Consider the following 23,857-nt stretch of genomic DNA (forward strand, 5'->3'; position numbering starts at 1 on the left):
TTGTTTTTTCCATTACTACCTTAAAAGACTTCAAGACAATCACTTCAATTTTTATTCATCATTCATCTAACACCAACAAAATAATATTTGTTAAATATAAAGTAATTTAAAATGAATGAACTTACAAAATAGAAAGAATTTTTTTATTAGATATGAAATAGGGGTATGAAGATTAAAAGGTAATTTATATGAAACTTTTTCCTTCTCCAAAATATTCATAAAGAAATCTTTATGGCAAGAACTACTCTAAATCCACCTTGATTTATGTCTCTAATCATTATATAGTGTAATTAATTAAGTGGTTTCAATTGTGTTTCTAAATATAACAAACTCTATTATCACCAACTTTAGTTGTTTATTATTAAATCTAATCAATTAAGTCTTTTCAAATTATTTTTTATATCTTTTAAGTAGGGTTAAATATGTTTTTAGTCCCTATACTTTGAGACGATTTTGGTTATAGTCCATTTTCAAACTATGGTACAATTTAGTCCTTCAACTTTAGAAAACTCTGGTTTTAGTCCTTTTTACCAATTTTTTTTAACTTTATTTGTTGTTTCAAGTACGTTTTATTATAGCATTTGGATTGTTTACACTGTTTGACACATTTTTACTTCAATGTTAACTGAGAAACGCATTTGAAACAACAAATAAAGTTAAAAAAATTTGGTAAAAATGACTAAAACCAGAGTTTTCTAAAATTGAAGGACTAAATTATACCATAGTTTGAAAATAGACTAAAACCAAAATCGCATCTATAGAGACTAAAAACATATTTAACCCTTTAAGTATTCTCTCTTACACGTGTTACATACTAAAGAAAAGTTCCAAAACGTAACTTAGAAGCATTGGTTTTTGCATCTTGTGATATCATATTTTACTTGTTAGAGTATTTGTTTACTTTGGCTATTTTATTCTTTGATCTTAATTTATTGGGTATTTATCAATTCAAGATATCTTAATTGTAAATATGCGGAATGCTGATTTGTATGATTTCTTTAGCCTCAAGTCATACGAGACAAACGTTGAAAAATAAAATAAAAAAAATGAAATGACATGCTTACATTTAATGGTGGATTTATCAATACTAAAAGAATATTTGCATGACTGCTTATATTAAATGCAAATAAACAACTAACTCATTACACATGCTACATAATTAATATAACATCAAACATCGATAAATATATTTAATTTAGGTCTTATTGACATTTGGTGATTTTATATAATTATAAAATCATATAATTAAAGAATATATTAAAGTATGAAATATATTCCACAATATCAAACCATCATGAATTTTAGAGAATCATATATATAATTTAAAAAAAATATTTAAATACGAGATACATATAAAAATATCACGCAATCATGAATTTTAGTCTTTATTTTTATAACATTCTCTAATATCATATTTAAAGTGATATTGAAAAATAAGGTTGTAATTATCACAAAATAAAAGTTAAAAATAATAGTTAACAAAATAAGAATATAATCAAAGACAAATCATTTTAACAATTAATTCAATCAATAGTCTCAACAAAACTAAAAATGAAATTCATAAAAAAAAAAATATGTTTAGGTTAACTAAACAATTCAGAATTTTCCAAATAACATTAAATTCACCAATTAAAATACACAATTTATTTGAACAATCATGTAAAATAAATCTTATCAACTAATTTAGCCCAATGAACATCCCTCTTTAATGAGCATTATAGAAAAAATCTATTCATATTTAAGCTAAAAATAGTTTTGATTTATATATTTTTTTCAATACATGAAAATCAATATTTCCGTAATTCTTTAATACTAAAAGGTTTAACTTACATGATTAAACTATAATGACTAATTTATAAAACAATAAAATAATTGATAGGGTAAATGTCTTTGTTTTCAAAAGATGCCACAAAAATCCATGAAGAAAAGAAAAAAGCAGAGAGAACATTATCTCAAGGTCTAGTCAACTACTCTCATTATTCCCTTACAGAAGAAGGTCCATAGTAACTCTATTCTGGCATTCAGGACCTTCGTAAGTCCTTTTCATTCCACAATATTCCAAAACCCACCAACTTTTATACTATTCTCAATCTCTCAATAAACATTCATTTTTTAGTAATATATAGTTTTCCCTACAACAAGGTAACGACAAATTAAATCCTAAATTTATTCTTAATTATGTTTTTAATCTCTTTATTAATTAATATTGATTTTCATTTTATTATAATATTCATATTATTGGCAGTGTTTTTCTATGATTAATGTTCAATATAAAACCTAACTAACACAAATAAAATAAAAAATTAACTAACAAGGAACTTATTTAAGAAATATGAACTTACATTTTATTCATAATCAACAAATTTTTTATTTAAAAGAAATACAATGTAGCACAATATTATTTTATCATATCAACACATTTAAATGTATATAAATATTAATACACTATCCTGCATGTATTATTATTGGATATATTCAACACGGAATTATGAAGAATATTAAAATTATTCCATTAAAAAGTAAGAAAAAAAAATCACAAAATGTTAACTAGAATTCAAAATTAACTAAAAAAAAAAAGCTTAAGACCTATTGTATTGTACATAAAGTCAACGTTCTTGTGGAACTCTATTCTTGTTCTCATCTTCCCAGATATAAACACAATTCCAAAATCCAATAAGCCTATTTAAGGAGAAAAAAAGCTGAATCAAATAGAAAGATATCTTGAACTTCATGCAATGGCCATAGCAGTGATTTCTCTGTCCATCTTGTTTCTCTCATTCTCCATATCCAGTAAGTCATTTTTCTTCCAAAACTTCCAAATATTTGAATCAAGTATGTGTCTGGTTTTGCATTTTGAATCTATAATCGCGTTTTACATGTGAAAAAAAAAAAGAAGGTTATGGATTCTGAAATTTTGGATCGTGAAACAGGAGCTGATATTTCAGGGGAAGTGGGAGTGAACTATGGGCGATTGGGGACAAACCTTCCTCCGCCGAGAATCTCGGTGCGTCTCATACAGTCGCTTCTGAAAGCCAAGCGCGTCAAAATCTACGACGCAAACGCGGAAATTCTGGAAGCGCTTCGGAACACGGGAATCCAGGTGTCTATCATGCTCCCGAACGAGCTTGTGGTGAACGCCTCCACAAACCAGACATTCTCGGACCAATGGGTTCGATCCAACGTCGTACCCTTCTACCCGGAAACGCTCATCCGCTACCTCCTCGTCGGCAACGAACTCATTAGCAGCACAGGTGCGTTTCCAACCAGCTTTTTGCCACTTTTAAGCAGATTCCGTTAGTTCTTCAAATTAACTTCTTATAATTTTTCAATCATTAAATTGATAGTATTCAACGCTCAAATTATTACAATATCAGACAATGCAAGGTAAATTGTCTTGATAAGTTAGTTGTTCTTAATTAATTAATTAATTTCTTTTGTAGTTGGATTATATGAGTTTTAATTTTTTTTATAATATTCATTTCAATTAAAAATTATATTAAAATAATCATATAAGACTAATATTTAATTAATATTTTGTTCAATTATTGAATTTTATAAAGTTTACTTTCTAATTAATTTTTGAAATAGAAAATATTTTTTCTTTTATTTAGGATCTTGTTTAAACTTCGGAATTTTAAATTTTATAGCCTGATGTGTTGAAGTTTAACCAAGTTCTTCCATTCTCTCTAAAAGATAGAATTAAATGTTTTTTTTTTTTTTTAACTTAAGACTAATGTTGTAATCTGTTTCAATCTTTGACTTTTCAAAACATGTGTTCTTTTTTTCTATTTTGCAGAATAGTGTAAAATATCCGCCATCTTAATTTTCAATTCTAGCTATAACGTGGACGAAAAAGAACAAATAGCTTTTTGGTAATATTTTATTTTGTAGTGTAGATTTAAAGATTAAAATGACTGAGTCACAGATTTTCAGGATTTGGGTGCAGATTTATATATTTATTTGTTTCAACTTGCATACGTCAATTTAAGCAGATACAATAGCTTTTTTAATTGATGTACACAAATTTTGACTTTTTTTTTCTTCAATAAACTCCTTTCGAAAGATAATTATGTCAACACTAATGTTACTTTTTTCACTTTGACAATTGGATATTTGAAAAGTGGATTTTCCAATATGAGATAACTCATTAATGCTAGAAAATTAGTTAGAATTTTGGTCCCTTCTTTTTCTAAATTCTGTATCTTATCCATGCTTTTTTGAAAATTAAAAATTAAAAAATTTCATTAAAATTGACGTTACTAAATTATAAGTATATAGATAAATTTGATTCATAATTCATTTAATTTTGGTATTGACTCTCTCTCATCACATCACAGGCAACGAAACATGGTCCCACATTGTTCCCGCGATGCACCGAATCTCACACTCTCTGAAAGTTTTCCGTTTGCATAAGGTCAAAGTCGGTACTCCACACGCCATGGACGTTTTGCAATCGTCGTTTCCACCCTCAAACGGCACTTTCAGAAACGACATAGCGCTTCCAATAATCAAGCCAATGTTACACTTCCTCCACAAAACACGCTCCTTCTTCTTCCTAGACGTGTACCCGTTTTTCGCATGGGCCTCCGACCCGACCAATATTAACCTCGATTACAGTCTCTTCGAGTCCAGAAACATCACGGTAACGGACTCGTTAACTGGGTTAATCTACACCAACCTATTCGACCAGATGGTTGACGCCGTTTATTTCGCCATGAAACGTCTCGGGTACCCGGGTATTCGGATCTTCATCGCCGAAACGGGTTGGCCCAATGGGGGAGACTTGGACCAAGTTGGCGCCAACGTCCACAATGCTGCCACGTATAACAGAAACGTTGTGAAGAGGCTTACCCAAAAACCGGTTTTGGGAACCCCGGCTCGACCGGGTTTGGTTCTTCCGGCTCTCATATTTGCGCTTTATAATGAGAACTTAAAGCCGGGTTTAGGTTCGGAGCGGCATTTTGGGTTGTTGTACCCGAACGGGTCGAGGGTTTACGACATTGATCTCTCCGGCAAGACTCCGGAGTCGGAGCTTGCGCCAGTTCCGCCGGCGGTGGATTATAAAGGGGAGGCGTGGTGTGTAGTGGCAGAGGGGGCAAATGTGACGGAGGTGGCGGCGGCGTTATCTTTCGCTTGCTCGCAGGGAAATGGAACGTGTGACCCGATTCAACCTGGGAACCCGTGTTATAAACCCGATTCGGTGACGGGTCATGCCGATTACGCGTTCAGTGCTTATTGGGCGCAGTTTAGGCGCGTGGGAGGAACGTGCTTTTTCAATGGGCTTGCAACCCAAACAGCAAAGGATCCAAGTAAGTTTTGTTTTGCAGAATTAGTAAATTTGCAAAGTAGTTTCGTAATGGGCCTATTTCTTATAAATTCTTTAAAATGAATCACTTTTTAAGTTTTCAAATTATTCGTATATTTTAAACCAACTAAAAAAATTAAAAGAATATAAAATATAACTCAAATAATTTATTTCCTTTTCTAAAAAGTGAACTTTATGGGTAATCAGAATATAAATTAGCTTTTTTCTTTAAAAACAATTCTAAAATAGTTATTAGATTATTTTATATCATAATCAGTTTTTTATTCATTAAAAACTGATCCAATGTATGCACAGATAGTCCAAATATTTTTTTATACTATCATCTAATCACAAACTTTCATGTTATAGATTTATTTATTTTATAGTAATTATTTAAAATATGATATCTAGAATGATTTTTATTAGTTGGTAGAATAAATTTGTGAAATCCTTTGCAGAAAAAAAAAAAAAAACAGAGAGAAATAGTTGGTTCAGTAGAAAATAATGAATTTGATTAAAAAGTTTATTAGTACATATCATAGATTTAATTGAATCAATGAAAAGTTAATTTTTAGTATAATGTTAAAATTCTTCTAAGATATATCTTTTTTAAATATAAATATTTTTTGTTATTAAAAAGTTAGCGGAGAAAATAAAAACAAATTAATTTTTAAAATAATAGTTATTTGAAAATATTGTTTATTAAATCAAAATAATATTTATATAAAATTAAAAAATGATAAATAAGATTTTTTTAAAAAATTAAATATTAATAATTTACTAAATAATTTTTACAAATCAACCACTTTCTTCTCGTCGTACTCTTTTTCTATAAATTATCATAAATCGCTTAAAGCAATTAAACATAATCCTCACAAATAATCTTAAAATAAATCTCCATAAACACACAAATAATAAATAAATTACTCGTACTAAACAAAGTTCTCAAACATGTTTAGTATTACTTATTATCCATCATTTCTGTATTTTATTTTATCTAATATAATTTCTTTCTTTGGTCGTTTTATAGGTTATGGTTCTTGCAAGTTTCCGAGTGTGACGCTTTGAATACCTGTCTGTCAATCAAATGAACTGTCGCTAAAAGTTGTCCTGTCATATTTATTAATCTATTTATAGTTGCATTCCTTTCCTATCATGTTTCACACAAATTAAAGAAATGGAATAAATAAAATTAAGTTTGTAGAATAAAAATATTTGGTTAAAATAAATTAGAAATTGCAAAAATATATAAATAAGAATAGGTAACATAAATAAATAAAATACGTAAAAATTAATACAGTATATATATATATAATCTAATAAACACCTCATTTTATTTCTATTCATACTTATCCTCTAAGTAAAATTGTTGTTTCTATTAATGTATATAAAATTCATATATATGATATTATAAATAATATTTAAACAACGGGATAACTATAATAACATAATAAAATTGTTGGAATTAAATTTTACAAGTTTAATTTCTAATGTATTACTTTAAATAATTTATATATATTTTATTTATTTATTTCTATTACTCACAAAACACGTTAACCTATGAAATGGAGATATTTAAACAGAGTTTTAAAATGATTTTGAAAAATATTTCATCAAACCATCAAACCTTATATGTAAGGTTCATCTAATGCTTTTATAAAACACCTTCGTAAAACTATGTTAAAAGCTTTATGGAAAGATAGACAAAAGGTAATGCATTAGAAGATAATGACAATAACATTGATTTTATATTGTTCGTCCTAAACTGCATTTGATTCTTCTTCACATCTTAATATCCGTTTAATAATATAAAACTATTAAATAAAGTATTATAAAATTGATAAACTAAAAGAGATAATTAAAAATATATAATATTACTATAATTATCCAAAAATAATAACTATAATAATAAAATACATATAAACTAATTATGATTACATAAGTTTTTTAGAAGAAAGAACTTATATATACAACAACTAAAAAGAAATTATATAATTACTCAACAACATTTTTACCTTTTATTAGAAGACTAACCTAATTGTTACATATAAGTATTATTTGAGTGACATCTTCAAATTATAACTTTTCAATAATTTCTTAAGATAAATAAGCTTACAAATAGTTGAGGTCATAACTCTGTATTATGCTTATGTACTAGATCTTAATAAAACACTTTGTTTCCTTCTTTTCTAATAGATCAAGTTACACCAATTGAAACATAATATCTGGATGTAAACCTTTTATCAAAAGGTGATCCTATCTAATCATCATCTGAATAACAAACAACTCCTAGTATGACTATTGGAACCATATAACAACCCTTTTTCCAAGAGATCCTTTAATTTACTTTAATATATAGATAACTTTCATGACAACGATCTTTATACGGTGAATTAAGAAATTGGCCAACTTCACTAATTGTAAAGGAAATGTCAAGATGAGTAACTATAAGACAATTTAGTTTTTCAACTAGTCTTCCATATTGCTCGGGGTTTGACACAGGCTCTTCCTTGATTTGGTAGAAGTTTAGTATTAAGATCCATGGGTGTGTCACCAAGTTTTGAATTTATCAACCTAATTTCCTCCAAAATATCCAATGCATACTTTCTTTGAGATATAACAACACCATCGTTGGACTATGCCACTTCAATACCCAAGAAATATTTAAGGTTTCCAAAATCTTTGGTTTAAAAATTCTTGCTAAGATGTTGTTTCATTTTAGAGATGTCATGATTGTCATTACTTGTAAAAGCGATGTCATCAACATATATTATCAAATAGACACATTTAATACTTGAGGTGACGATAAAAGATGGAATGATCTGCCTCACATCGAGTCATATCAAATTGTTGAACAACATTACTAAATTTTCCAAACTAGGCCCTTGGAGGTTGTTTTAGACCATACAAGGATTTGCGAAGACGACATACCAACCTATAAGACTCTACCTAAGCAAAAGATCATGGAGGTTGCTCCATATAAATCTTTTCTTGCAAATCTCTATTAAGGAACACAATTTTGACATTTAGTTGATAAAGAGACCATTATTGAAGAGCCACTATGACTATAAATAAATGAACAAATGCCATCTTTGCCACTGGAGAAAAAGTATCAACATAATCCTATCTAAAAATTTGTGTGTAACCAACTTTGATAGCAAACATCCACCTGTAATCAATAACAAATTTTCTAGATAGTAATTGAACAAGCTCCCAAGTCTCGCTATTTTAAATATCACTTAGTTCATCTAGCATGGCTTAACGCCAACCAGGATAGACTAAGACATCACTAATAAATGATAACTTAAAGCAATATAATGTGGAAAGAGATTGTGAGTATAACATATACGTTTTTGGAAGACAATTGGAAGTGTAAACTCAATTGTTAGAGTCGGAGGAAACAAAAGTAGATATTTGAATTGAGTAACTTGGTGATTGTTGAGAAACACTTAGTGGAGTTGGAAAAATCGGAGGAGCACAAATAATAGGAATATTGATTGTATTAGAGTGAGACATATCAAAAGAAGAATGATCGTTAAAATAAAAGGAAAACTCATTGAAGGAAATATCTGTAGAAACAAAATAGTAGTTAAAAGAAGGAAAAAAAATACTTGTATCCTTTTTATGATCTAATAAAGCATATAAAAGCACATTTTTGTGATCGAAAAGATAATTTATCAAGACAGTGACTAAAATTATACACAAAACATATAGACCCAAAAGCTTTTGAAGGTAAGAGACGAAGGTGTTTGTGAAAAAATAAAATAGAATTAGATATTTTATTATCTAAAACCAAAGAGGGCATATAATTAATTAGATAACATGTAGTAAGAATAACATTATCCCAAAAATATTGAGGAATGTTACCATGAATTAAAAGAGTGCGAGCTCTTTTAATAAGATGTCTATTTTTGTGCTTAACTACCTAATTTTTTTGTGGTGTATAAGCACATGAAGTTTGATGGGGAATGTTAAGTCTCTAAATTTTCCCATTTTTCTATGTTAATAGTCTTCTTTTAGGTTAGTTTAGCTTTTAATTTTTCAGAATTAAGGTAGATTAGTTTAAACAGGGTAAAAATAGGCTTTTGATAGAAATAATGTTAATTTTCATTTTTTTAGTTGAATAAAATAGGTTTTTAAATAAATAAGTAATTTTCCTTTTAGAAAAATAAATAAATAAAATTTTAGTTTCCTTTTGTAGGCCTTTATTTCACCTTTTTGCTGTTTAAACTCTCCTCATTTCTTTTCATTTTGCAGGTTAGCCCTGGTCAAGGGGTCAAAAATTGGTCAAAGTAAATTGGGTCATTGCAATCGGGCTACTGATATGGAATTGGGTTGTTGATTGCTGAAGCCCTTGAGACGTTTTAATGAAACAGTGTGTTTTGTAACGCTACTACAGTCTTTGGGGGTAAGGATAGACCATATTCATTTGGGCAAAGGAGATCAAATCAGACTGAAGGCTTTTCCCCAATTTTCAACCCAAGAGCTAGGGTTCCAGCGAGGTGAAGAACTGCTGCGACGAGGAATGAAGCGAGCTCCAAGCCCAAGAGGAAGCTGGCCCAGAAATTAAATCAGATCAGAAGCTTGATCGGTCAGAATGGATGTCGAGGGCACGTGCAAAGCAGTCGACGATTGAGGATCAAAGTGGTTCAAGAAAGTTAGTTGGAAAAGTGCTCAAGAAGCTTCCAGAGTCAGTTTCAGATTCTTTCCCCTTTCCCATTTTCTTTTCTTTTTCGTTCTTTGGATTTTCCCTATAAAAAGGGGTTTTTTTGTAATGAATAGGGTACATGCACTGGGTGACAGGCAGTATGCTTAGGCTAGGTTCCCAATTCTCTTTGCTTGTAGTTTTAGAATTTTCAGCTTTCGTAGTGTAGAACCTTTGATCTCTTGCACTGGGGTTCTTGGATTATTCCATTGGGTGACAGACGTTAGTTATCTGAGAAACTCTAGTATTTGTAATTCTGAATTTAGTTTTCAATGCAAATTTTATGTTTGAATTGTTCTTTGTTTCTAGTTCTTTGATTACCCTTTTCAGTTTCAATTTACGTTTCTTTCTGCACCTATTTTTTTTATTCTTACATTAGTTGTATCAATTTGGTTTCTGTCTGAGTATGATTACTTGTAGTTTAGGATTGATTTTTGTTGATTGAATTTAGCATAGGGAATTGCTGATATTTGTTCTTAGATCAGGTTTTCATGGTTAGATATCTACCTCTGATTTTTACGTTTGCCTAATCTACTTAGTTTGCTTCTTTCATTTGTGATTTTACATTTCTTCCCATTTGGTTCTGTACAAAATAATCTAGTTTGTGCGTTTACATATACCTTTCCAGAAGATGCATATAGATAGGAGATTCTTTGGTCCATTAGTTCCATATGTTAAACATATAGGTTTCTTTAGTTTTCATATCCATTTTCATTTTAGTTTTCATGTCCAGAGTCAATAGTTTAGGTCATTTTAACTTCATGATTGCATTTTTTTGGCATTATTCTTTCTTTTCATTTTCCTTCTTTCTTTTAAACAGTTTACATATTTTAAATTTTCTTTTCCTTTTAAATTTCAGTCTTATTCATATTAGTTGTCCCCATCTAGTTTTAGTTTTAGGAAATAAATAAATAGGTTTAATCCTATAATTCTAAACTTGATTTTGCCAAGTCCTTGGATTGATCCCTAGTCATCCCTATACTACATTAGTGGGGACTAGGATTTGTTGACTTTTGTGCGACAAAAAGCCTTTCAACAGGGAACACCATGAGAAGCCATAAATTATTTTAAAAATAGGAAAGATATTTATGATCACTTCGCAAAATTTGAATAGAAGCACCAAACTGAGTTTTAATTTATTATAAAAGGTTTGAAAGATATAAAATAAATTAGAACGATTTTTCATTAAAAATAGCCAAGTACATATGGAATAATGATCAATAAAAGTAACGAAATATTAAAAACCTAAATTAGACTTAACACGACTAGGTTCCTAAATGTTAGAATTGACTAAGGCAAAAAAAAAGACGAAGCACATTATGAGACACTATGAGGAAAGGAATACAAATATGTTTTCCTAATTAACATGACTCACAGACCAAATTAGACAACTTGGATAAGCTAGGAACAAACTACTACAATTTGGCAAGATTAAGAGGACCTAACTGAGTATGAAGAAGAGATGGAGACTTCACAACCACATCGACGTGTGTAGAAGGGCAAAGATGATAAAGACCATGAGACTCACATTCGACAATGCTAATCACTTGTCTCGAGCTCCAGTCCTATAAACAAAAAAAAAAAATTGTTATAAGAAATAACCCAATCAAGAAAACAAGTTATATGACTAATGGATAATAAGTTAAAAATAGACTTGGGGGAAACAAAGAACATTATCAATGGATAAAAAAAAAGAAAAAGGTTAATAATCTCAATACCATATAAGCTAAAATTTTAGATCTATCAACCATGGTAACAAAAGATAAAGGATTCAAAGAGGATAAAGAGGAAAACAAATATTTTTTACTAGTAATGTGATTTGTGGCTCCTAAACCAAGAACCCAAAGACCAAGAGAAGAAGATGGAGTCAGACCAACAAAAGATGTACCTATGCGTATTACAAATGTATTGGAACTGGAAGGTTGTTGATGATTATACCAATTGAGAAATTTATTGAAAATAACATAGTCGTTGATAATATCAGACGAAAGAGGATCCTTAGTAGATGATTATGAGGGAGGACCAGTATGAACAACAGTAGCAAGGTTGGGAAAATGATAATGTAATGCATAACACTTCTTAATCTTGTGGCCTAGCTTGCCACAGTGGTCACACTTGTGATGTCCTTTTCTCGGCTTGTGAGAGTGATTGTGACCATCACATTGAGATGTCAATACAAAGGAATCATCAACAAAAATATGTGTATCATTGATGGGTTTAGTAGGTACATGCAAAAGAGTGAAACAAGTAGAATTCAAAGTGGATACAACAGGTGAACTTGAAATCTGATAATGGAAATGAGAATATTTACCAGCAAGGCCATGTAATGGCAACAACTCATTAAATTCATGAAAATGAGCATGAATTTTACCCATATATCTAACACTCCCCAATAACAAAAATTTTGACCTAAAAAATTTGACTTACCAGAGAATGATATGGGTATGATTGCTTCATATCCTCCTAACTTCCAAGTAGAGTCACTTCTTTTCCTATCCCAAATTACCTTGGTTGGACTGATGAACTTTCCTCTAAACTGCTTTTTTTGACGATCCTCTAGACTCTAACTCCATTGAGAGACCCTCTCTTATTTGCATGTCTTCTACCTCTAACACATGAGAAGGAACAAACATATACTTTCTCAATTGAGAGACGTGAAAAATACCAATGAAAGTTTACAAGTCTAAATCTTCTCAAAATCTTATATGGACCAATAAACTTAAAAAAAATAATTCTCAAATGGATAATCCTTCCCACACAAGTGCATTTCAAATTGTTACAAATATTATTATTTTTTTTCTTAAGAATAAAAAAAAAAATCTTTTATTTTTTTTAAAGAGTTTCTTTACTAAAGAAGAAACATAAAATAACACATGGACAAAATATTTTATTTATAAATATTTAACTCATAAGGCGATTCATTTTATTATGAAAAAAAAATTCTCTTTCAATAATGTATGATAACATTAAGCACAAAGATAAAATTACTAACAAATTAGAAGATGAATTATACTTATATTAAGAAAATATAGTGAATTATACTTAGATTAACAAATATAATACATGCAAGTTAAACAACTATAAGTAATCTCAACCAAAAAAAAAAAGTGTAGATACAAAGTGATACAGAAACAAATTGACACAAACTCCATTAGATGCATCTTAGTAAATCTTTCCTTTTTTTTATTCCGTTAATTCTATCTCTTAAGGTTCGAAAGTTCTTCCCCAAATCTAATACTAAAAATATTTGATAAATAAGAACTTCACTTTCTACTCTTAAAAGTCTACTTATTTCCTCTAACTATTACAAAAACTTATTAATATGTAACATATTCAACGTATAAAATCAATAATAAAGTACAATAATTTTCGAGTCATTGTTTAATGTATAAAATGATGTATTATTTTCCCGAAAATGTACCAAATTTCCATTCCTCCATTATGAATCCTTCCATATCCATTATTACAACTATGCTATAAATTATTCTTCCTTGCACTTATATTTATTTACTAATATATTTGATGTCAACTATACAAACATTTTCTTTATCATTTTCATTATTATGCTAAATAATTAATAAAATCACCCATTCCTTTCCTTTGTAATTAATAAAATCACCCATTCCTTTCCTTTGTTTTTTATTCTCTTTCTTTGGGACCCGAACATAAAAAAAAAGTTTGATGACAGAAATTAGGATTAAAGCACCTCTTTCCAAAATCTGCTTGTACTTATTTTTTATTCAGAAATTGACTCTTTCTTTGCCCTAGTTATGGACAATTGTCGTATATTCCACTCACACTATGTAGTCATACTGGAGTCACTCATTACGACACCTCAGATTAAAGAGAATAGATTTTGTTTTGTGGACAAAATAGAGAACCATCACTTAACATCGATAGAGCAAACAAATAAAAAATAAAAATAAAAATAACTAAAATTTTTCATATTCTTTTCCAAAATATGTCAGTCAAAATTTAATGCTACATACTTGAAAATTTTAAATTATATATGCATATAATATGTGTTTTTCTTAAGAGTATTGTGTTATACAAGTATAATTAAATTATATCAAATGAGATTAGTGTATTTTTTGACTTCAAACATGTTAAAATAGTATTATTTTAAAAAAAATACAACATTTATCATTTTTTTGGTATACAAAAATATATCAATTTGATTGATTTTATTTTCAAATGTATTACCACATCTGGGGCTGTTCTCAGTTTATGGAGTGATGAACAAAGGAATAGATTTTTTGCATCAATATTTTATATCTAATGAATATCTTTTAATGTTCAGATTTGGTTCTTGTATAATTACCTTTTTAAAAAGATAATTGTAATAGTTGATATAGAATTAAAAAATATGTATTGTAATAAATTTCCAAATTAATAGGCAGTTTATATATAACTAATTAAAAATATAAAAATATTTATAGTAAAAATTTATGAGAATTAACAAATACAGCAAAACATATCCTGTTAGTTCACTTTTGTCCCTTTCATAGAGACACCACTTATTGGTTGCAGTGTTATCTTCTTTAGAATCGGCGTGGTATTATTTTATTTTCTTTATAAATTAGTATACCAAAAAAATAATATTTTTTTGTTTGCTTTTTTTTTTTTAAATTAGTATCAACTTTTCTCTATTTTTTTTTTAATTTCAAAATTGCACGTACATACAGTGTGAAGGAAAACAAAATACAAAATACTTTTGTCCTCCTGTTTAATGCTAGATTTCATGTTGTAGAATAAGAATTAAGAGATGCATGTATTATTTTGATTTTATGTCCTAGTTTCCTAATATTTGATTAGGAAGGAAAAATCCATCTAGAAAAACAAAATCTGAAAATAACTTTTTATGAAAAAAATTACTGCCTGTCAAAACGAGTTATTTGGCTTGATCCATCACAAATTGATCATTTAGTGTGTCAATTTAATACGAATTAATTATTAGTGAGTCAGAAAAATTCAAATCTGTTCTGACAAAAAATAAGCTGATGGATAAACCTGTTATTTTTCTATCTCACTTAATTACAATTTTTTTAAATAAAAAATATTATAAACTTTTTATAATTTAAATTTAAACAAATTTTACTTCCAGATTTTACTCACTCGAAGTGTTTAATTAGTTTTAAAAATAGAAAACTTAAATAACTTTTTTAAAAAAAAATTAATAAATATTTTTTTATAAAATTAAAATTAAATTTTAATAAAATAAAAATAAATACGTAGATCAATCTAATCTACTACGAATTCAATCCAAATAAATAAAATTTAAATGAGTTAAGTCGAAATCTGATTTACATAAAAGATTTTTCAAACTCAAAACTAATATGAATATATAATAAAACAAATTAACACATCAATTATGACTCATTTTGATTGTTCTAACAAAATGCAAAACCAAAAGGAACCAAAATAAAATTATATATTTATTAAATTTTGATTTACGCAATGAATAAATTAGTAGTTGTTGTATTATTTTAGAAGCAATGATCAGCACCTTGTTTTGGGACCACATCCATGACAAAACAACTGTCCACTAGAAAACGCACTTATCACTTATCAACAACACACTCTGACCCTTCCTTACCTCAAAAGTCTCATAACCCTATCCGTTGCATAAATTAAGATATTTTAATACAATGAACACATATAGTTGCCACTCAACTTTCTCATATACTACAACAATTTTATCTTTTAAATATTATAATACCATTTAATCTCAAATCATACTTTACAAAAATTCATTGTGAAGCAATTAAAAAGTTTTATTAATTTAATTTCTTACCATTGAAACTTTTAGGATTTGAGTCATGGTCATTTTCTTTTCTTAAATTAAAATTACCTTATAAGTTGGAAAAAAAAATCAAATTGGCATTTTAACAAAAAAAGAAGAAAACGATACCTAAGATATTTTATCAGAAAAAGAAAAAGAAAAAGAAAAAAGAAACTTAAGATATTTTAGTTTACTTCTCTTCTGTTGTGAATTGAAGAATCCTATCTCAACCTGTTATTACAGAACACACACAGACAATATACATAACCAAACCAACTTTGTTTTAACACAAAAACACATCACAGTGACACCAACCACTCTCTTTCTCTCTCTCTCTCTCACACACACACACAAACACAAATTCTCTCTAATCTTGTTGCTTCATTCATCAATTCAACTCCTTTGTTGTTTGTTTGATGGAAAACTGTCTCATCCACCACCACCATCACACACTTCTCACTCTACCATCATCATCTCATAAACCCCACTTCAGATTCTTCACAAGGTCTGATTTTGGTGGCGTTGGTGGTGCTTTTTCTGTTTCTTCCTCTTGTTTGTTACACCACAGGCGTAGACCCTTCATCAGAGCTAGTGCTGGAGCCAGCCCATGTGAGTTTAGCAGCCTCAACTCTCCTCTGGAACCTCGTTCCATGGTGGGGAAGTTCCTCAGTGGCGTGCTTCAAAACCACCCTCAGATGTTCCATGTTGCTGTTGGGGAAGAGCTCAAGCTCTTGGCTGAGGATCGTGATGCGGCACATGCTCGCATGGTGCTTGGTTCTGTCACTGATGAGGCCTTGCTGCACAGGTTGGTTGGCGGATTATGAGTTTTTTTTTTTTTTTTTTTTATACCCTTTATTTAATTTTTCCTTTTTGAAGTTGTTTTGTTGTGATTTATGAGGTTTGAATTGCATGTGCCTTTTTGGGACGATTTTGGCATGTTGAAATATTAGTCAAAGTGTATTTAAGGATTCTATTCTATCATGAGTTTACTTGAAAATCTGATCTGTGCTAAGGTTTTAAATTGTGGTTGCGGCGGTTTCATCCTTGATATTGTGAGAAAGTCTTGATAAAAGTGGCTGATGTGGAGGAGACCCAGAAACCTTTATGCCATACTTGAGATATTGGGAGAAATTGTTGATAAATGTGGCCGATGTGGCGGAAACTGCAAAACCCTTTGTTTTGCCTCCATAATTGTTGTTCTGGACCACTCTGTACAACCTTAACATGTTACTTTATGATATGTATGACTTCAATGAGGAAATTTTGGTGATTCAATGTGTAAACCTTGCATTTGGGGTTTTGTTAATAGATGTATGTATATGCGGAAGTGCGATAAACAAATTGTGTTTTTCCTGATTTATTAGGGTGGGTTAATCTTGTTTTTCTTTATCTTAAAGGGAAAGAACTTTGAACTCAATTTTCTAGACTTGCAGAGTCAGAGGTTTGTTTGTGTGTTTGTACAGTGAGTGTAAGGAGCGAGAACTAACCATGCTGTGTACCTTAACAAGCTTCATTTGATTTTTTTTTGTGGTTTACATGTTTTACTTTTGTAGATAAGACACTTTTTTTGGAGTGTAATGGAAACTGTAACTGAAGGTGATATAAGATGTTTTAAGCAACAGAGAAAACAGGAAAGATAAGTTGGAAAAGAAAGAATCAGGAAGGCAGCTTACTTGAGATGAAAAACCTTAAAACATTCATAGAAAGAATGCTAAAGAAGCCTCCAAAACTGAAGACCTTATCCTGTTAAAAAATTTCATGACCAAGTGATGCCCTTGAAGATGCTGCTAGCATGACACTCCAAATCTCCAATCATATAGGTCTTAGCTTGTACTGCAGTTTTGTAACTGGCTTGCAGATTTTACCTTTATATCTGAGCATTTGAGCCAGTCCAAGATAAAAAGAATGCATTTATTAGTCTTCAAGAACTACTAAAAATTGTTCTATGGGAAAGTAAAAGGTTTAGACATAAGTGTCTTGCTGCTACTGAGCTAGCATGGTAAATGATACTTACAAGGGAATGCTATGCCAGAGACAGAATCACTGGAATGGGTCTAATATGGATCAAGAGTTTATGTTTATAGGAAAATTCAGACAGCATTCAATGTTTTTATGATTCTAATAATTCCTAAAGCATTGGTAATCATACAATCGTGAATAGCTTTTGGGTCCAGGGTAGAGTCAGAGGAACAATAATAAGAACTGTCATTTCAGGTAAACTAAGTCTGGCATAAATGGTCTCTTCACGGGGTTCATAGAGAGGCCTGTTTCAGGTCTTTTCTTTTGCAAGGTAACACAGGAGATTGCCGGAAAAATACAGTCACATGTTTTGTAGCTGTCTTAACTCCGTAGCCATTATCAATTCAGGGACAAGTATAATAGTATTATCTACTTTTATTGAATCAGAGATTGTGATTTTGCAGCTTATACAGGACGTGGAAGGTACTGCAAATAGTTCAATGAACATGTGATTGTCTTCTTTTAACTTAGCATTTCTTCTCCTTCCACCGAATGAAGTATGTATTTTGCAAAACAAGCTTTTATGGGACCATGGAACATTTGTATTATAGAACTGTCACATTTTACGTGGGTTGTCAACAGGTTATTGTGGTTAACATTTTCTAAGCGCATGTGAACATATCAGAAGAGTTTGCCAACTATATATTGATATCTGCCATGCATGTTTACCCGCCATATTATTTTCTTATGTATTATTATAAAAAGTTAAAAATTTCAGAGATTATTCACTCTATTGGAAATTGTGCTGCATCCACCATTTGTTTGATATTGTGTTGGTAGCAGAATTGGAGATTTCCTTTCTGACTTTCATTTATTGTCTTATGATTGTCTTCAAACCCCCGAATTGTGACCAGCATTCTGTTTGTCAATCTTATAATCCGAGAATAGTTTTGCAGCAAGGATTAATTTTAGGTCCATATCTCAACGCCTTGGCTCTGGACATTCTTAAACGGAACATCCAAGAATAGAGAGCCATTGTGTCATTGCATTAATTGTACGAATGATATAATGATAGTTGATGAATCAAGAAAAGTACTAAATTTGAACTTAATTATAGAGTGGACAAGCTTTGGTGTCAAGTTTCTTTTGATCAAGTAGGAGTAAGACAAAGCCTAAGGAATGTAAGATCAGTAAGATGTGGATTCATGATCGTTTGGAGAGGTGAAAACTATGGAGTGTATCATACCACAACTTGCACGGTTTGGTCATCATTCCTGGTCTAAAGCTAAACCAAACTTTCTCGGATCCTTCTTGATTGTTTTGCAGTGCCTAAAATTAGTGGCCATTTTCCTGGTACACGTAGGCTGAAAAATCAATGGTTACATGATTTTAAGGTGGAGAATTTAAATCTTCTTCTCTGGAATGTACCTTAAAACTTAGAGCATGAACAATCAGCATTTGTTGTTGTCTCTTCTTATATGTTGACAATAAAACTTCTCACTTCTTAATGGGAGCAGAGGATAGCTGACAACTTTTGGTTCCCTCTGAAACCTTCAAATACAATGTACTAGCTTTTGTGAGATTTGAGATGCTTGAACTTTTGCTGACGGCCATTTGCTTTCATCACTTTGACCTGAATTGTCCTGTAATGTCTTTTACATTGGTTATAATTGGAGTTAAATATTGATGGTCTTTTCAGATATGAAGCAATATCTGCATGATTAAATGAATCCAGGAATTGCCTGGCATCAAGTCATGCCCTGCAATGAAATAAACAGAACAGTTAAACGTTCATCTTAAATTCCTCAGTAGTTGCATAACAAACTTGTAGATATCCATTGAAAAGATGTTGACTTGAACCTTTTCTGAATGCCAGGAGGATTGCACAACTAAAAGAGAATCAATGTCAAATTGCTGTAGAAGATGTTATGTACTTGCTGATTTTTTACAAGTTTTCTGAGATCAGGGTCCCTTTGGTACCAAAACTTTCTAGTTGCCTTTACAATGGCAGGCTAGAGATATTGCCTTCTAAGGACTGGGAACTAGAGTCTATTCATAGCTTGGAAGTTTTGGATATGATAAGGGAACACGTAACTACTGTAACTGGCTTGAAAGCAAAATCTAGTGTAACTGAGTGTTGGGCAACAACCAAAGTCAGACAATTCTTACTTGCCCGGGTTTATGTTGCCTCCATATTATATGGTTACTTTTTGAAGTCAGTTTCATTGAGGTACCACCTAGAACGAAATCTATCTTTGGCTGACCATGATATTCACCTTGGTCATAGGACTTCCCTTATGTGTTCTTACGGATTCAAAGATGCCATCTTTGGCCACTTGAGTAACATGCCATCCTTAGGGCAAGGGTTAATTAGGCCAGAAGAGGAACTTGAGGACTTAAAATGTTATGTTATGAGCTTTCATCCTGGATCATTGCAGAGATGTGCCAGATTGAGATCTAAGGAGGCTGTGAATTTGGTTGGTAGTTATAGTTGTGCACTCTTTAACAACAAGGATTCGGGTTCTTTTGAGAATGATGATGTTATTTTGACTTCATTTTCTAGCTTGAAGAGATTAGTATTGGAAGCTGTTGCTTTTGGATCTTTCCTGTGGGAGACAGAAGATTACATTGACAATGTCTATAAGCTTAAGGAAGACTAAATAGTGTAAGGGCACTAGTAGCCAAAAATTTGAGTTGTAAAGCGAATTCTCCTTGTATATAGAGTGAGTTTTGGTTTTATATTTTAAATGTTGGGTTTAAGTGTTGGAGTTATGTTTATATTGTATATATAGTACACGTTTACTCTATATAATGTAAAGCTCTAGTTCTTGGACTTTCTAAGTTGATAGATATTTTGAACAGTACAAAGTTGTTTGGATCAATATCTTTTGAATACTTACCAGGTTTTTACATTATCACAGGACAGAAAAGAATTTTGAAATTCCTCGTTTGCACAGAATTGGAATTAGTTTCCTTAAGTTCTTTTTGTATTATTCATCAATCAAATTGGAATTTCATTCAATGCAAATGTTTATTATGCAGATTGCTGAGGTGAAACTTCAGTTTTGATTAGATAATGATACCAAAAACGCTTCAGGAAATGAGTACAAGTTTTTTCAGGATGGAAACCAAAAATTTACATGAATGACACGGGTTGAATATAATACTGGCTAAGTTATGCATCTTTATGTTTAGAATTGTTTATGTTTGCACTCCTCTATTAATGTGTGCCTCAAGGGATGAGTTACTGAAGCTTAAGAGTTCAACAATCGTTATTTTGTCCTTAAAAATATATTGTGTCGACATCTTCCCTTCCTCCTTTCCTTTTACATGTCATGGTGAAACTTATCAGTATTTCCATCCTTTCACATAATATGGACTTGTTTGATGAGAAGATGATTCAGTTTTTTCTTTTACTTCTATTAATAATCACATATATGTCACTCTTTTTACCATGATTTTCCTTGTTTACAGATTTTTCTGTTAAAAAATTGATTGAGGACTAACTGAAGGTCTATTACTGTCTCAAACTCAAGGTCTAAACTGAACAGAATTAGTAAGTAAACACTGATTTTCACAGGCACTACATGTATGTATTTACCATAGAGTGATTCATCAAAAGTTTAGTATGTATTTGATTTTTCATTATTTTCATTTTTAATTATTCCTTGCTAATATTCCAAGATGTACATAAACAACTAATCTATGAACTTCTTGTTGCTAACATATTTTGTAACCAAATGGCCAAAACAATAGTGTATTTCTCATATTAAACATTCATAGAATTGTAACTTTTACATTCTTGAAAAATCCAATATTATGTTACAGTGAACCTTTTAGATGCTTTTGTTTTTCTTGGTCAAATCTTCGCCATCAAGCTTTTGATGCAGTGTTGGTTTCTCTAAGGGCCTTATTGTTGAAGATGATAATGGAAGTAATAAATTTGGTAGGTCTTGCAGTGTTTGGATCTTCTTAAAGATGGCATCACAGGATCAATATTTGTTACTGGATATGTGGTTGGTGTTCTTGCAGGAATTAAAGATCTCACTTGAAGATAGTTTGAAAGATCAATTTGACAGAGCATTCGAGAGAGTTCACCAAATTGTGTAATATATGTAATATCTAACGCTTTCTAAATCAAAAGAATATTTTTCACTATTGATTTTATTGAGATTGTAGAATTAACGTAATTTAATTTCATTAAAATAATAAGATGTTTGCTGTATTTAAATATTGTAATTTTATTTTATTTTTAATCATATTAAATCTTCAATATTTTTTTATTAAAATTAGTTTTAAAAAATCGATATTAGCAAAATCTTTTACTATTTTTTTTAACAAACTCATAAATTAGAGGGTAGTTTAATTATAATTTTGATTACTAACTTCGTCCGACTATAAAATAGATATGGAGTAAGGGATGTCTCCATTTCTATTCTATATTTGTTGTGTTTCTTTATCTTAACTTCACTTCCATGGACATGTAAACAATTATTATCTTAAAATATAGATTTAAACATAAATTTAATTTCACAAGAACTAATATTTTCATTATGTTTGTGTTTGTGGTTTTTTTTGTTTTATGCGAAAGCATATTATAATATAGATAATTTAAATGATGTATAGCTTTGTGTAAGGGTCTCAGCAAAATAAATAAGCCATTGGGCCTAATTGGGTAGTCTGACCCATTTCACTTAGAGCATGGCCTTAGGGGGAAAAGGAAAACTCCTTTGCTCATTTCTGATTTCATTCCACAGAAAACCCTTTTCTCTTTAAGTGCTAAACCCTAACTCTACTCCACCTTCTCTCTTCTTTTTCAGAAATTTGAATCGTACAAAATTTCATTTAGTGCCTTCAAATTGTTCTTGGCGTCGAGGGCTTCCGTTCGAACCCACCATCTCACTGTTTCATCGAGTAAGTAAATTTTTCCCCTTTTTTATCACTGTTTTTGACCTAAGTCGCACCATTTTCTGATTCCATGAGCTCTATGTGATCTTGTCTTCCATTCTTCGTTATTTCAACTCAAAAAGCTAAAGTCTATCACCTAATTGGTGATTTGTAGGTCTCTCTCGGTGCCCTGATTGCTAGGAATACTTTAGAAGCGTTGAGTGAGCTTGTTGTTGCTTGTTTCCAAGTAAGGGGAGTTGATTATATAAATTCATTTATTTGTGTGATCTGATGGTATATATTAAGTTCTGAAATATGTATGTTGTCGGGCCTGTATATTATGTTGTTGTGCTTAAATAAAAAAAAAATTATATGTGTGTGGCGTGTAACATTTAATGATTAGGCAAATATATATGTAGTATATAATTTGGATCATTATGGATTATTGTAAATACTGGTGCTTAGTGAAAGGTTAATACAATTGCAAATAAGGATATAGATTTCAATGTTTAAGTTATATTTTGGAGGTACTTTATAAACATCAGGTGTGTGTGTATATATATATATATATATATATATATATATATATATATATATATATATATATATATATATAATACCAAAGTACAGCAGCGATTAAACAGAGAATATGAAAATATCTGGATTCTTTTATGATGTTCATTCGGTATTGGGATTGGTTCAACAATCCTTACGTTGCTTTATGATGCAGTATATTTGGTTGTTTCACTGGTTTAAGTCACGTAATATATATTTCTTTGGTCGCTGACGCAGGAACTTTATCCTAGTGTAGTATTTATGGTTTCTTTTTTTTATATAGCTTATATTATATTATATTCTCATATTTTATAAAGAGTATTTGAAATGTTATATAAGTTATAAACTGTAATGTAAGTATAAAGTAATTGTGTTTTAAATATTATATAAGTTATATTATGTAATACTAGTATAAGTAATTGTGTTTTGAAATTTAGGAAACAAAAGTGTGGATTACGTATGTTGCAGGATTTCTGGTTTTAAGTATTGAGTAAGATTGGTAATAGTATATTATATATTATATATTATATTTGATGTTTGTTCATTTTCTGTAGGTTCTTTCATATTATATAATAATATATGTTATATGATAATATGTAACTTATATACAAATTATTATGTAACGAATATATATATATATATATATATATATATATATATATAT

The 23,857-nt window shown here is 30.1% G+C and overlaps 2 protein-coding genes across 5 annotated transcripts; both read left to right on the plus strand.

The window, feature by feature from the left end:
• The first annotated feature begins 2,613 nt into the window (after positions 1-2,613).
• Positions 2,614-6,461, plus strand: LOC106773637 (probable glucan endo-1,3-beta-glucosidase A6). The gene is made up of 4 exons (XM_014660362.2): positions 2,614-2,790; positions 2,931-3,251; positions 4,338-5,309; positions 6,336-6,461. The coding sequence occupies exons 1-4, from the start codon at positions 2,736-2,738 to the stop codon at positions 6,371-6,373; spliced, it is 1,386 nt and encodes a 461-aa protein (XP_014515848.1). The 5' UTR covers positions 2,614-2,735; the 3' UTR covers positions 6,374-6,461.
• A 9,566-nt stretch (positions 6,462-16,027) lies between these two features.
• Positions 16,028-20,633, plus strand: LOC106774112 (UV-B-induced protein At3g17800, chloroplastic). 4 transcript variants are annotated; one of them, XM_022786447.1, is made up of 3 exons: positions 16,355-16,597; positions 18,216-18,234; positions 19,628-20,633. In XM_022786447.1, exons 1-3 carry the CDS (start codon positions 16,495-16,497, stop codon positions 20,409-20,411), a joined length of 906 nt encoding a protein of 301 aa, XP_022642168.1. In that variant the 5' UTR covers positions 16,355-16,494; the 3' UTR covers positions 20,412-20,633. The 4 variants fall into 4 exon arrangements, with proteins under 4 accessions (XP_014516445.1, XP_022642168.1, XP_022642169.1 ...); XM_022786448.1 differs by having other exon boundaries at positions 16,470-16,597; positions 18,216-18,259; XM_022786446.1 differs by having other exon boundaries at positions 16,493-16,597; positions 17,346-18,259.
• The last annotated feature ends 3,224 nt before the right edge of the window (positions 20,634-23,857 follow it).

Source organism: Vigna radiata, chromosome 9 (assembly GCF_000741045.1).
Source record: "Vigna radiata var. radiata cultivar VC1973A chromosome 9, Vradiata_ver6, whole genome shotgun sequence".
Classification (NCBI taxonomy): Eukaryota; Viridiplantae; Streptophyta; class Magnoliopsida; order Fabales; family Fabaceae; genus Vigna; species Vigna radiata.